The sequence below is a fragment of the Petaurus breviceps genome, unplaced genomic scaffold (assembly GCF_028583685.1).
Source record: "Petaurus breviceps papuanus isolate PSGF00001 unplaced genomic scaffold, PetGlider_PUasm1.0 90849, whole genome shotgun sequence".
Taxonomy (NCBI): Eukaryota; Metazoa; Chordata; class Mammalia; order Diprotodontia; family Petauridae; genus Petaurus; species Petaurus breviceps.
In genome coordinates this window covers 339400-354211 of record NW_027187361.1, presented here as the reverse complement: position 1 = coordinate 354211, position 14812 = coordinate 339400, and the positions used below count along the sequence as shown (strand labels likewise).

The 14812-nt window shown below is 39.5% G+C and overlaps 1 protein-coding gene across 2 annotated transcripts in view; it reads right to left on the bottom strand.

Moving 5' to 3' along the window:
- Positions 1-14812, bottom strand: part of GPR143 (G protein-coupled receptor 143) — a 94921-nt gene that overhangs the window by 62657 nt on the left and 17452 nt on the right. For both annotated transcript variants that reach the window (XM_069072811.1, XM_069072810.1), the window contains exons 4-7: positions 12782-12874; positions 10049-10158; positions 8281-8389; positions 5795-5912 (exon numbers count right to left, since the gene is read on the bottom strand). In XM_069072811.1, the coding sequence (XP_068928912.1) occupies positions 5795-5912; positions 8281-8389; positions 10049-10158; positions 12782-12874 (430 nt within the window). The remainder of the gene's footprint in view (positions 1-5794; positions 5913-8280; positions 8390-10048; positions 10159-12781; positions 12875-14812) is intronic.

The following is a 14812-nucleotide window of genomic DNA, read 5'->3' as shown; positions in this document are numbered from 1 at the left end:
ATCGCCTTGTTTTACAGGTGAGGACAATGAGGTGCAAAAGGTTAAATGACTTGCTTAAGATCACATGGGTGACCAATTATTAATTTATTTATGTTATTTCAGTACGTTCGGATATAGTTCATCTGTATCTAGTCACTAGAACTCATTGAGGACCTCAAGATGCTTTCTTATCATCTTCTCACATATTTAGGGTTATCCACTCCCAGGTAATAATTTTTGTTCTACGTTTCTCTCATTTCTCACTAGAAAAGAAAATAGGTTGAGAAGTTCAGCTTTCTCACTATCTTCTGTTATCACATCCCCCAAGTAGTGGCCAAAGGCATTCTTTGATCTTTCTTGTACTCTCAATTTACAGATAAGAATAAGGATTGGGATTTAGGGATTAGACCTTTAATTTCACTGATGAAGGCATGCCCAGGTGAGGAAACTCTCTTCTAATAGTTCATTTCAGCACCTTCTCTATAACTTACAATCTAATAGAGTTGCCTAAAGCATGAAGAAGTGACTTTCCCAAGGTCACACAGCCAGTATATGTCAGAGGTTCCTGATAAATCTTTTAAAAGTCCCAAGACATCTTTTTTTTGTTGTTCCCAGTATTCATTGTCATCCTTTTCTCATTCTAGAATTTAATGCTCCTGATACAATCACAGCATCACAGCACGCTGATTTTTAAAAATATTCATCCTTATTTAACTATTTTTGCTTCCATCGTGCGTGTTGTTAGTCAATAAACTCTCTGTACTGCCTAATTTGTCTCTATGAAATTCTTCTTTTTCTTCCTTATCAGAACCATTTTTCCTTGTTGCTTCAGAATTTTATTTTTGAAATCTTATCTTACCCTTGGGTTGACCGTTCCAAGGGAGTGGTGATTGGCTCCCAGAGTTTCCATTATTTCTATATCAGCAACCAGTTCTTCCTTGTGGGGCAGAATTAGATCCAGAACAGCAGTTTCTTTGTTGTTTTCTTCAATTTTTGAAGGATGAAACTACCTTTAGGATAAGTCACAAATTGCTCGACCGCTCTGCTTTTTGGCAGAGCACATGAACACATCTAGATAACTGACGTGCTCCAGTTATGTCTCTGTCATGCCAGTTCTAGTCCCCAAACTCCTTATGTCATTCTTACTCTTGTCCAGGTAGCCTTTCATACTCCCATAACAATAAAGCTTCTGTTTCATCCTCTGTAAATTCCCATTCAAGTCATTATGTCAATAAACATTTATTAAGTGTTTATTATGTGCCAGACATTGTGCTAAGTGTTAGGGATAAGGACAAAGGTGAAAACAGTTCCTGCTCTCACATTTGAATGGCAAAGTCAATATGCAAACAATGATGTACAAACAAGACATCCAGGATTAATTGGAGACTATTCCAGGAGGAAGGCACCAGTGATATCACAAGATGGTACCGTGGAGAGAGTGCCAGACCTGAGAGTCAGGAAGACTTATCTTCCTGAGTTCAAATCTGGCCTCAGACACTTAGTAGCCCTGTGACCCTGGGCAAGTCACTTAAGCATGTCCACCTCAGTTTCCTCATCTGTAAAATGAACTGGAGAAGGAAGTGGCAAACCTTTCCAGTATATTTGCCAAGAAAACCCCAAATGGGGTCAGACACAACTGAAAATGACTGAAGAACAATGAGAAAGGTTTCCTGCAGAAGTTGGGATTTTAGCTGAGACTTGAAGAAAGCCAGTAGATGTAGGTAAGGAGAAAACATTCCTGCCATGGGAAACAGCCAGTAAAAATGTCTGGAGTCAGGAAGTGGAATGTTTTGTGTGAGAAGCAGCAAGGATTGGCTCCCAAAGTTCCCATTATTTCTGTATCAGCAACCAGTTCTTCCTTGTTGGTCAGAATTAGATTCAGAACAGCAGTTTCTTTGTTGTTTCCTTCAATTTTTGAAGGATGAAACTACCATTAGAATAAGCCAGCATCATTGAATCATAGATTATGTGGAGGGGAGTAAGAAGACTGGTAAAATTAGGAAGAGGCCAGGTTTGAGGGATTTAAAAGTCAGAGGATTTTATATTTGATACTTGAGCAATAGGAAACCACAGGAGTTTATTAAATGTGATGAAGGTTGCGTTGGTCATGTAAATATTCTTCATTATGTTTTCTCTTGGGTTTCTTATATATTTATAGATTACATATTTTTTTCTATAATAAAATTCTTATATGAGTATAATGTCATATGCTTTTTCTTTCCTTTTATCTTTCTATCTCATTCTTCTACCATTCAATTTCATGATGCAGTTTAAAACTTTTTTGCCCTTTTACATCCATTTTCTTTTTTTGTTTCTTCAAAGTAGTTCTTCTATTCTTTCAACAAACATTTCATTCGTCCCACTAACCTGGACAGTTGTTATGTATTCTTTCAACCTTTTCCACTAATATATAACCTAATTTTGAGTACAGAGAGGCATGACTTGATAGAAGCACAGACACAAACGTAGAACACACTCTGCAGGTCATTTGAAAACTTTCTTTGTCCTCCATATTTGCTTGAAGAAAGATCCTCAGTAATCTGTCTTCTTTTCCAGGAGCAGTCTTGTTAAACTCTTGGAACTAAGTGCTTTATCAAAGTGTCTGTTTTCCGTAACTGTTCATTACGTGGACAGCTCGGTCACTGGAGCTTCTGAGAGAAGTTTAATTTATTTAGGCCAGGCTGCCTGCCTTTCTGACAATAAGATTGTGTAATCTGCTTTAATCAGCACATTCCTGCCATATCCCAAAGCAGAACAAAGCAAGCAGAAACAGATTCACAAGGAGAAATACAATTATTGGATCTAATTATATCTATCTACCTTGTTACTCCTTCCCTTTGATCTCTAGGTATCTGCCTATATTTTCCTGGCCATTTGGCTCTCTTTCTGGCTCATTTGGTACCAACTAGGAGATAAGACATAATTTATTTAACAGACAGGAGAAAACACAAGACATAAATCCAGTCTGGAGTTGGAAAGGTGAAACTACAATTTGGGTGAGTGGATTTGGGTAAAGAAACTCGTGTATTTTATGTCTTTACTCTTGTTGGCTTCTTCTAGCTTTTATATACTAAAGTTCTAAACATGAAATCGTGTGAACAAAGCAGAGGATGAGGACAATTTGAGTTCGAAATGTGCATTGGGATATATAGATCCACGTGAAGACGATCACTGAAACCATGGGAATGGGTTAGAGCAACACGGGAAAGAATATATGGAGAACAAGAAAGTGGGCCAGCACAAAACCTGAGCGGCCCATTTTTATGGGAGGAAGATAAACCTTTGAAGAAGGCTGAGAAGAGCTGAGAAAAGCAGGAAGAGAAGGAACAGAAAGCAGATTCACAGCATCTCGGAGTTGGGATTGACATCAGACGTTACCTGGTCTACCCTATAACTGAATGTAAATCCCATTTAGGATATTCCTGGAAAGTGGTCACCTAGCTTGAAGGCCTCCAGTGAGGTGCCTGATCGCGAGACTGAATAAAAGCATTAATTATGCCTCTGGGGGCTTTAAATGGCTAAGCCCTAGGAAGAAGTTGGAGTTTTACAGTTTGAGTCAGTGAAGGTAGGAGCCAGCAGTCAGGGGGAAAAGTCAACTTTTCACCTCTTTTGGGGGAAAGGGAAGAGAAGAGAAGGGAATTTTCTCTCCTCCTCCCCACCCTCCCCCCTCACATTAGCCACAGTGTCTAGGAATGGAATTACTTGCCCAGAGGGAGACACCTCATTCAGCAGTTGGAGGGTCTGTTCAAGAGAGTCTTAAGTACAGCTAAGGGAGCAGACAGACACAGTTCAGACAGATACAGAGAGCCAGTCAGTTTAAGTAGCTTTAAGGCATGCAGATTTGCCTATGGATTCAAGAGAGAGTTTTCCATGGCAATGGAGAGTTGACAGCTTTAGGGAAGAGAGAAAGACTTCAGTGTCTTGAACTACTAGAGCTGAGACTTGCCTTGACCACATGTATTTCCTATATGCCTCCCACTGTCACTGTACCCTAAGTTTGTGTCTTTGTGCACCTGAGATTTATGTGGGGAATATTTTGTAGCTATTGTATTTACTCTGCAGTCTTAATAAGAGCTAATTGTGCCTACTGGCCGATTGTTAATGGAAAGTCCCCCAGTGATGTCTCCTGACTTTTAAGAATAAGGACCTATGGGGTATCTATCCTATTTAAACCTTTGTTCAGAGTGAACCTCCACACTCTGAAGGACTGTAGTAGCAAGCACCCTAGCACACCCAGAATGGCCTAGCACAGGGACTTTGATCTGTTTATCTAAAAGAAAAACAACTTTAAAGGGGTCAACAATATTACTTTAATTACAGTAAGTAGAAAGAAGTGAGTATCCAAGAAAGAATTCAATAGACAGGGCTCTGTCTAAACAGAATAATACAACCACCTACATACATCACCTGGGGGGGGCGGTTAACAAACAGCTGCTCAGAGTCCCATGCAGGGAATCAAAAGGTCCTTCTCATGAGTGAGCCCCCAAAGTAAGATATCAACCTCCTAGGATATATAGTTTTCAACTAATAGACTCAGAGCCAGAAGGCATCACAATATGACTCAGTGCTTAATCAGCTTAGTACCAAAAGGTGTGAAAGCCTTCCTGCAAGCAAGCCTTCCCCTAAGCAAGTTCCTCCCCCATGGGCTCCATGTGACTCAGGATATATCACACCTGTGACTGAAATAGCTGTGTACCTTTAGATCCAGGAACACAGCCCTTGTCCCAAGGAAAAGGAGACACATGGGCACATGGGCCTATTAATGGATGGGGGAGATCTTATATTCCATTCACATTACAAGGACCCAACCTACCAGTGTGAGAGCACATGAAGGCAACCAGCCTAAAGGAAGTACTGTCTGTATAAAAAAGGAAAGCTGGAAGGCCAGCTCTGGAGCTGCCAAATCACCCCGATTTGTGCAACTGCAATATTATTGCCCCAATTAAATGAGATAGGACTTTTCAAGGTGCTTAGCATAGTGCCTGGGACATAATAAGCATTGTAGAAGGTTTTTATCCCTCTTCTCCAAATCTGAATGCAAACTTGACAGATGTGGAGGCCTGTAACCTCCCTCTCTCTTCTCCCAGAACTGCACAGAATAGCTTTTACTAAATCTCTTTTAGACACATAAGTCTTATTTATGGGCTTGCTTTTCTCTTTCCTTATAAGGGACAAGGTTACAGAATAATCATTCATTTGGAAAAGAAATTGCCATCAAATGAAGGATGGGCAGTTGCTTAAAGAAACTAATCAAGTCTCTCCTTACTCATTTGAAATGCCTTCAGCTCAGGCAAACCTTTAAATTACTGTACAAAGTGGCCCTGATTTGAATGCAAAAAACAAATTCTAATAGACCATTTGTTATTGTAAACTGTTGTGAATATCTAATGGATTTGGATAAAGAAACTAGAAATTTATGTCTTTACTCTTTGCTGGCTTCTTCTAGCTTTGGTATTCTAGAGTTCTAAACATGGAGTTGACTGAACAAAGCAGAGGACAAGGACAATTTGAGTTCTAAATGTGAGCCTCCCTGCATCAATAAGGCTGGGATGGTTTTAGATTTTTTAAAAATGTGAGTCTCCCATATGCAAATGATGCATAAACATTTAAGAAAGGACCAGTTCCTCCAACACCCAGATACAAACGTACAAATATACAAGTAATTTCTCAGTATCAGTTTCCCCCTCCATAAAATAAGGGGATCGAACAAGATGACCGCTAGGGTTCTTTCAAGCTCTAAATTCTACCGTCTGTTGCTATGGTGCCCTCTCTGTTCTTTAGAAGCATAAGAAAGATGAAAATCTGGTTGACCTACCATAATAAACCATGTGATCAGGGTTGCATTTCTAACATTTTTCAAGGAGCTTCCATTGATATCTGGCTGTGTTTCAAGGTAGAACAAAAGACTTTCATTGACGATATTCGGCAACCAGCTGTCAGGAGGATAAAGGTGCATAGTAAAAAGAACAAGAAACAAAATGAGTTTTTAATGATGAGGTCCTGTTATTAAAGTAAAATTTATGGTGACTAGTGTCAAGGAACTAGATGTCTGTTTACTCTGGTTACTTGTAGCCAGCAGTGAAAATAAATAATATGTTGTAAATGGCCTTAGATCAAAAAATGTCAAGTTCTTTGACTCAGATTAAAACAAAGAAAATGACAGAAGCTAGTGACCTTCCCTCTCCCAACATCCTTGTATCCTTGGCTTCCTCACAGTGTAAAATCACCACACTATAGGCAAGATGAGCTAGAGTTTGTCTGGAATATGCTTTTTATACTTCAAGAATCTGTGATTTCATCTGTGGAGGTGAAGAAGGGAGAAAGGAAGAGAGAGGAGGAGGGGATAGAGAGGAATGGGAAGAAAGGAGAAAGTGAGAAAAGGGGTAGAGCTGAATGCAGAACATTTTAAGGTCTGCTTTAAAAAAATATATTTTTAACTATTGCATTACTTGATTCTCATAACCGTAGGAGGTAGGGATTACAGTTATTATTGTACCCATTTTATAGATGGATAAACTGACGCAGAAAAATTAAACAACTTGATCACCATCACAAAGGGGAAGGGAATAAGTATTTATCAAATATCCACTATGTATTGGGCACTATAGGTGACAGAGGCAGGTTTTGAACCTAGACCTCTGCTAAATCCAAAGCCAGTGTTCTTTATACCTTAGAAGCAATTCTTCTATACATTGGCAAATAATCTTCACTGAGTAACTGTGGTTAAAAAAAAATTATTAGGGGCAGCTAGGTGGTGAAGTGAATAGAGCACCAGTCCTGGAGTCAGGAGGACCTGAGTTCAAATCTGGCCTCAGACACTTGACACACTTACTAGCTGTGTGACCTTGGGCAAGTCACTTAACCCCAATTGCCTTGCCTTCCCCCCTCCAAAAAAAATTTTAAAAACTTTTTCAGCTAGTTTAATGAGCCTGGAATAAGGAACCTCCCCAAATTTAGTTGGTCTGGTCCTCAGAAAAACAGGTACACAACATAGCATTGAAGATCTAGGGTTACAAGGAAACTCAGACACCATTCAGTTCAACCCTCTAATTTTACAAATAAAAAAGCTAAGGTCCAAGGAGTAGCTTGGCCAAAGCTATTTAAAATAGGCAGTAAGTATCAGAGTTGGGATTTGAACCAAGGATCTCTGACTCTAAGCCCACTCTATCATGCTATCGCCCAAACTGTTAACATTCCACTACTGAGATTTTTTTTTCTATCTTGGTAGTTAACTTCTCTGCCATAGAGAACGTTGAGTTACCTCCATTTCACTAGGAGGCATCAGAGTAGTGTTTTAAGCAGGGAGGAGATTTTCTAGGACAGATAGAGGGCATAGGAGATTGAGGGCTGAACTTGGATCCTGCCTTCAGTCACTTACTAGCCCAGTGACCCTGGGCAAGTCACTTAACTTCTCATAGTCTCCATTTCCTCACCTATAAAATGGGGATAATTAATAGCAACTTTATTCTACAGAGTTGTGAAGTGTTTTTCCAAATCTTTTGTATTTTCTCCTTTCATATTATTGGTAACTTATGGGTTATATAGCCAAGACCAAAATAATATCAATTAACTTGGTATTAGAAATGTAGCTAGTAGAGGGTTTTAGGGGACTTTGGAAGAGTGAGCCAATAATCATAAGAGTAAGGAAATTTATGCTTCTGCTAGAGTTCTAAACAAACCTCGTTATGTTGGGTAAATTATTAATAATACAGATGCCTGTACTGGATCTGGAAGTATCATTTAACCACAGTGAAGAGCTTTCTGAAACTAATCTGTCTCCACATTGGTTTCAATTCTATTTGAAAGGACACCTACTTAAGACCCTGTTACCATCTGCCCTCAGCTAAGCCGGGAGTCATCCCACCATGGCAGGTTACATCATTGGATGGCTTTTCTCTGTCCTTAGATACAGATATTCTAGCTGAGAGGAGAATTTCATTTGGTGATTCTTTCAAGTCTTTTAAAAGTGCTATAACCTGATACTAACTCCAGTCAAGGGCTGAAATACCGGATGCAGATGGTTGGGAAGTTTGGAAACTAAACTTGGGATTCCTTGTTTCTTGGGCTTTGCATGTGCTTGAGTAAAACTGAATAGTTTTCCAGGAGTTTGTGTACTGTGAACTTGCTTTCCTGTTCTCACTCCATTTCCTCAAAGGGCACCTCACACAAGTTTCAAAGATTTCCTTTCCAAAGATTTCTCTTTGAAACGTCCAGATTACAACTGGATCAAACAAAATGGCAAATAGCTTTCCAAACCTCCCTCCCCACTCCAGCCATGAAAACATGTAAAAGAGAGGTTACCAAATAATGAACACCAGCATAATTTTGAAAAAACGAATTTGAATCACTGCTCCCAACCGCCTTTCATTCTCTGTGTAAATGCCTTGTCTTCCTTTGAGTAAAGATGCCACTGAAAAGAATAGAAGGGAACTCTTTAAATGGTCTTGTTCATTATTAACAGAGATGGTACAATGATAGTGAAGGAGACAAAGCTAGATGTAACCCAAAGAGCTTTTAAATTATTCAGATGCAGAGTAGCTTGGGGGCAAGGCAGAAGACTGAGAAACTACTAGAATATTAAAGCGACCTTCCCTGTAGGGCATTTGGAATATGACAAATGAACTATATTTAATATACCATGATCCAACACTGTACTGGGAAACCTTGAATGAATCACGATTAAATCCATGCATGGCAGTTCACACTGTATGCACAATATCAACTTCTTATAATTAAAAATACCTCCTTCTTTAATATACTTCCTTTTCCATGATGAAAGGTAGGGAATAGTTGTAATGCCCCGTTTGAGGGTTGGGTGTTACTATTGAAGAAAGATTTTGGATCCATCAAATAAAAAGCTGCTTGTTGGTTCCTAAACATTCAATTCCCTCTCGATATCATAAAAGTCCTGCATGAGAATGCTCTAGCTTCATCATAGTGTGGAAGTCCAGTTTTAGCAGTCTGAAAAGCAGACAGGCAGAAAGCTTTTTTCATGACCAAATTATAGAACCAAATTTAGACATAGATATACAAAAATAAAGGCAGGAAGATAAGGTAGACAACAGTGACCTTGTCTAATTCACCCAATTTTTGTTCTGGTTCGAATTAATTTGCATATCAAACCAAAAGAGAATTTGGGGATTTCTAATCTCAACTCATTCTGGGACAAAAGACTTGATCTGGGTCCCAGGCATAGGGTTAAGAAGAAAAGACAATCTTGGCCTGGGATCACTCTGTATCAATTTTGTTAGTCTGGTTATGATTACAGAGTGAATGGTCTTCCAGGTACATGTTTCCTAATCACTGCATCCTAGCTGACTGGAGCTGAGACATCTGGCAGGGGCCACTGAAGAGATGACTCTCATAAACTGGCCCTGGAGAGTATTACCCAGCAGAGATGAGCAGAGTGACTCACACTGGGAAGCAGGTTAATGACACCAAAAGACATTAGCAATCCTGCAGCTTTGGAGTCATATACTCACGTACCCTGGCCACGTGTGTCCCTAGATATGTGTCCCATGGGTAAACCCTATGAATTTCTGCTTTTTCCATTGATTTGTATTTCTGTCATAGTATGCCCCAGGTCTAGGTGGAGGAAGGAAGGGAAGAAAGAAAGAATCCATTGCTACTTTTCCTACTGCACTAGTTCATTGAATAAATGCCTTTGACTGTGTCCTCTGAATGACGAGTAAATGTAAACACATTGATGGGAGCTTGAGAACTATGGTCTTGAATTGATATAAATCATTAGAACATTTTGGACTTAAGGAAACTTCTCCAAGTGTCCCACATGATGCATTACTATGTGACTGGAGACTTTTGTAGTTCATATTAATTTGTTAGCCTATATTTTCTTTTTATGGAAAAATTTTCTCCTGTTTCATTATTCTTACATGTTTGGGGGACAAAGGGAAATAAAGTGACCCGCAAAGTCCAAGGAGACCACATATATTCTAAGTTCTTTATAAAACAATAGATTAAGAGACACATCTACTGCATTTTCTATATTATAGCCATAAAATTTGTGGCCTCTGTCACCCGTCTACCAGTGAAGCATCACCACCTTTACCTGCCATGACTGTCTTTTGGAACAGGATGGGATTGGCCAACAAAACTAGCAGGAGTGGCACATAGGTAGTCACGTAATGGGGGACTGCATGCTCCAGGCCACTTTCACAACTAAGGGGGAAAAAGTAACAGTTATTTGTTTTTTGATACCTGAAGTTTTGATTTTGTTAGCTTACATTAGACTACTGATCTGGCTGCCTAGGAAAGCTGAAGAAAGGAAGACAGAAGAATAGCAAACTTACTTCTAACTCACTCCAAAAGAAATATCTCATTTATTTTGGTTACAAATATTAAATAAATCAGGGAGAAGGGCAGCATGTTTTCAGTTGTCATTTAAACAAGGGATCCCATATATTATAACCCTGGAAAGGAATAAAAAATCCTGATAGTGTAACAATGAGGAAGGAAGGGACACATTGGAACATGATAGGTTTTTCCACTGGACCCTCCAAAGGGAAAGAGAGAAAACACAAAAATAGACAAAAAGCTTAATTCACAAAGTAAGCTTCTCATATTTCAAATGAGAATCATTCTGACCATTATGAGTGGTAAGTAACAGTTATTCCCAAGGAAACATGTCATGAAAATAAAAGACATAGGATTTGGTGATCACTACAAAGCCACAGGCATATATTATATCAGTAAGGTAGTCCAATAAGGTAAAACATAAGGGGATTACATAAGACAAGAGAGAAGAAATGAGGAAAGGGAGTGAGTTCTTTCTGGAACCATTTCCATTTTGAGTACAGGTCCCAGACTATCTAGCCATAATTTTCTGGACTTAGTCACCAGATCACTATGGAGAGTCTTCCTTCTTCTCTCCAGGAATACAAAAACTTTGGAGGACCTACCCAAGAACTCAGGCCTACAAAATCAAGCCAAGAGAGATACACAGAAAGGGATATGTGTGTGTATAGATATATACACACACACATTATATATATACATATATGTGTATGTATATATTCACATAGATATAGATATATACATGTGTATATATAATACCTATATGATTTATTATATATAATGGGTATATATGATGGATCTATGAAATCTATAAAGGGATATATGTGTATATATCTATAGAGATATACCTATATATGTATATATACATATATGTGTGTATATACATGCATATACATATAAGATATAGTAAAACAATATTATGTAATATAAGAATATAAAATAGTATAATATAAATGTATATATACATAAATGTGTATATATATGCACATACATATATATACATACATGTGTGTGTGTATATTACTCTCAGTTTGTTGATGTGTGACCAATGACAAAATATAACTACAACTTCTCACTATCCCCTTCCCCCATCCCAAGAAGAAGCTAGAGTTCTAGTATATAGGTCAATAATCACATGCCAGGCAGGTTCAGGAAAATGAAGCATGCAATAAGGAAGCCACCTTCCCCAGGTGGCAAAAGCTGAGTAGAATGTCTCTGCCTTATATGCTCATATCTTGGTGAGATTTTAGGGATTTAGACTAAAATGAGCTTAGGACACATAATAGTTCACGACTACTTAAAGGGGGCGGGGGGAGGGCCGAGCATTAGTATCTGAACCTGGTCCTAGGAGTCTGAGGAGTCACGCCTACCTCAAGCCCCTAAGGAGACCACAGGAAAGTCTTAAGCTCCTCCTAGGACCTCCTAAGAGTCTATCAAGTCCTCTGTTTTTTATTTAAATCTCATTACCTGGTGATTTCCTACCTTTCATGTTCTTTTACACCTTCTGTGAACTCTATGATCCAGCTTCAATTCCTCCAACATGGCACCCAATGTCCTGTCTCCATGTCTTTGTCTCCATCATCAATGCCTGGAATGCTCTGTTCCTCCCCACTACCTTGTCATTTCCCTGACTTTCTTCAAGACTCAGTTAAAAGACCATTTTCTACAACAGGCATTTCTGGCTACTCAAGTTGCTAAATGCCTTTTCCACATACTTTCCACAAATTCTGTACACATCTGTGCCTGGTTATTTACATGTTCTCTCTCCCATTAGAATATTGGCTTTTTTTTTTAGGAGGGGGAAGGCAGGGCAATTGGGGTTAAGTGACTTGCCCAAGGTCACAGCTAGCAAGTGTTACGTGTCTGAGGTCATATTTGAACTCAGGTCCTCCTGACTCCAGGGCAGAATATGTGCTTCTTGAGGATGAGGACTATTTTTACCTTTCTTTGTCTTATCAGAGGTTAGCACAGTGCCTGGCCCATAATAAGGGCTTAATAAATGTTTCTGATTGACTGACTGGGGATTCCTGACAGCATGGGTGCATCATAAGTATGACCACCTGAGCTGTAGAGGGGCTCCCAACAGTAGCTGCTATATTTGCTCCTAAGTAGTGATAGTCCTAGACTAGAGATAGGGAGCCTGCAGCCTCTAGGACACATGTGGCCCTCTAGGTCCTCAGGTGAGGCCCTTTGACTGACTGAAGGAGATTTGTTCTGTGAATTTTTGATTCAGTCAAAGGGCCTCACTTGAGGACCTAGAGGGACACACGTGGCCTTGAGGATACAGATTCCCTGCCCCTGTCTTAGAATGACCCTATATCTTTGTGTAAAAATAGGGTGTAAACTGATTGCCTAATTTTTATCTCTAGTTTCCTTGTTCTGCTTCATATCTTACAGATTTTACATTTCTATTTCCACTCACTCATTTCCTGAATAAATAAATCCTCTACTTGGTCCACCACTAAGTTACAATAAATTAATATCTTACCTGAAGACAGAAGGGTAGTAAAGCATAGCAATGCCCTCTATGCAAAGAAGGACTGCTAGGCCCCATGCCATGATATGGTACAGCAGAATAGTACTAGGAGGAAAATGAGAAAGACATACTTTTTAGTTAATGCGGGGGGAGGAGTCAAGATGGCGGATGCCAGTGCAGCGCTCTGTGAGCCCAGCCCAGCCCCATTCCCAGCACTCTTGCTTTAACCTGCTTGGATCTGGATTGCAGTCTAGGGTGGAGGTCCTGGGGTGTGTGTCCAGCTTGCCAGAGTGTGTGGAGGCCTCAGGGAGGGCACCCATCTAATACCTCCAGAAGCTGAGAAAACCCCAGTGTTTGGGACAAAAGCTCCCCTGTCTGGTGGCAGAGTCCTACTGTGGCAAAAAGCCCAGGGGTCAAGTGATTGAAGGGTGACATGACCAGGCAAAGGAAACAAAGCAGACAGAAGATTCCAACATTAGACTCCTATTTTGGGACAAAAAGGAGCAAAGCATGGAACAGGAGGAAGACAGTGAAGTCAGAACTCCTGCACCAAAAGCTTCAAAGGAAAATATGAGCTGGTTACAAGTCATAGAGGACCTTAAGAAGCAGATAAGAGAAGAGGAGGAAAAATTGGGAAGAGAAAGGAGAACTATGCAAGAAAATTATTAAAGGAGAGTCAACAGCCTGACTGAGGAAAATAACACCTTAAAAAATAGACTAACTGAAATGGCAAAAGAGGCTCAAAAAGGCAATGAGGAGAAGAATGCCTTAAAAAGCCAAATTTTCCAGATGGAAAAAGAATCTCAAAAGATCAATGAGGAGAATTATTACTTCAGAATTAGATTGGAACAAATGGGAGCTAATGACTTTATGAGAAATCAAGATGCTGTAAAATAGATCCAAACAAATGAAAGAATAGAAGGCAATGTGAAATATCTCATGGGAAAAACCACTGACCTGGAAAATAGATTCAGGAGAGATAATTTAAAAATCATGGGACTACCTGAAAGCCATGATCAAAGAAAGAACGTAGAAATCATCCTCCAGGAAGTTCTCAAAGAAAACTGCCCTGATATTTTAGAACCAGAGGGCAAAACAGAGGTTGAAAGAATCCACCTATCACCTCCTGAAAAAGGTCCCAAAAAGAAAACTCCTAGGAATATTATAGCCAGGTTCCAAAATTCCCAGATTAATGAGAGAATATTACAAGCAGCCAGGAAGAAACAATTTGAATATTGTGGAAACACAATCAGGATAACACAGGATCTGGCAGCTTCTACACTGAAGAACCGAAGGGCTTGGAATATGATATTCCGGAGGTCAAAGGACCTGGGATTAAAACCAAGAATCACTTACCCAGCAAAACTGAGTATCATGTTTCAGGGGAAAATATGGTCATTCAGTGGAATAGAGGACTTTCAAGCATTCTTGATGAAAAAACCAGAGTTGAATAGAAAATTTGACATTCAGACACAAGAAGCAAGAGAAGCATGAGAAGGTAAACAGGGAAAAGAAATCATAAGGAACTTATCAAAGTTGAACTATTAACATCCCTACATGGAAAAACAATAATTGTAACTGATGAAACTTTTCTCAGTATGAAAATAGTTGAAGGGAATAGAAATATTCATATATATATGTCTACATATGAGGGTATATGGGCATATGAATGCATATGTGAATGTGTGAATATATGTTTACAGGTATACATAGATAGAGGGCACAGGACCAATTTAACAGGAAGGGATGATACTTAAAAGGTGAAATTAAGAGGTGAGAGAGGAATATAATGAGAGGAGATGGGGAGAGACAAAATGGGGTAAACTCTCTCATATAGAAGAGGCAAGGGAAAATGGTTACAATGGAGGGGAAGAATAGGAAGGCAAAAGGGAATGGGTCAACCTCATTCCCATTAAATTTGGCTTGGGGAGGGAATGAAATATACACTAAATAGGGTATCTCACCCTACAGGAGAGTAGGGGGAAGGGGATAAGAGGGGGGATAATGGAAGGGAGGGAAGGCTGGGGGGAGGGAGGAAAGTTG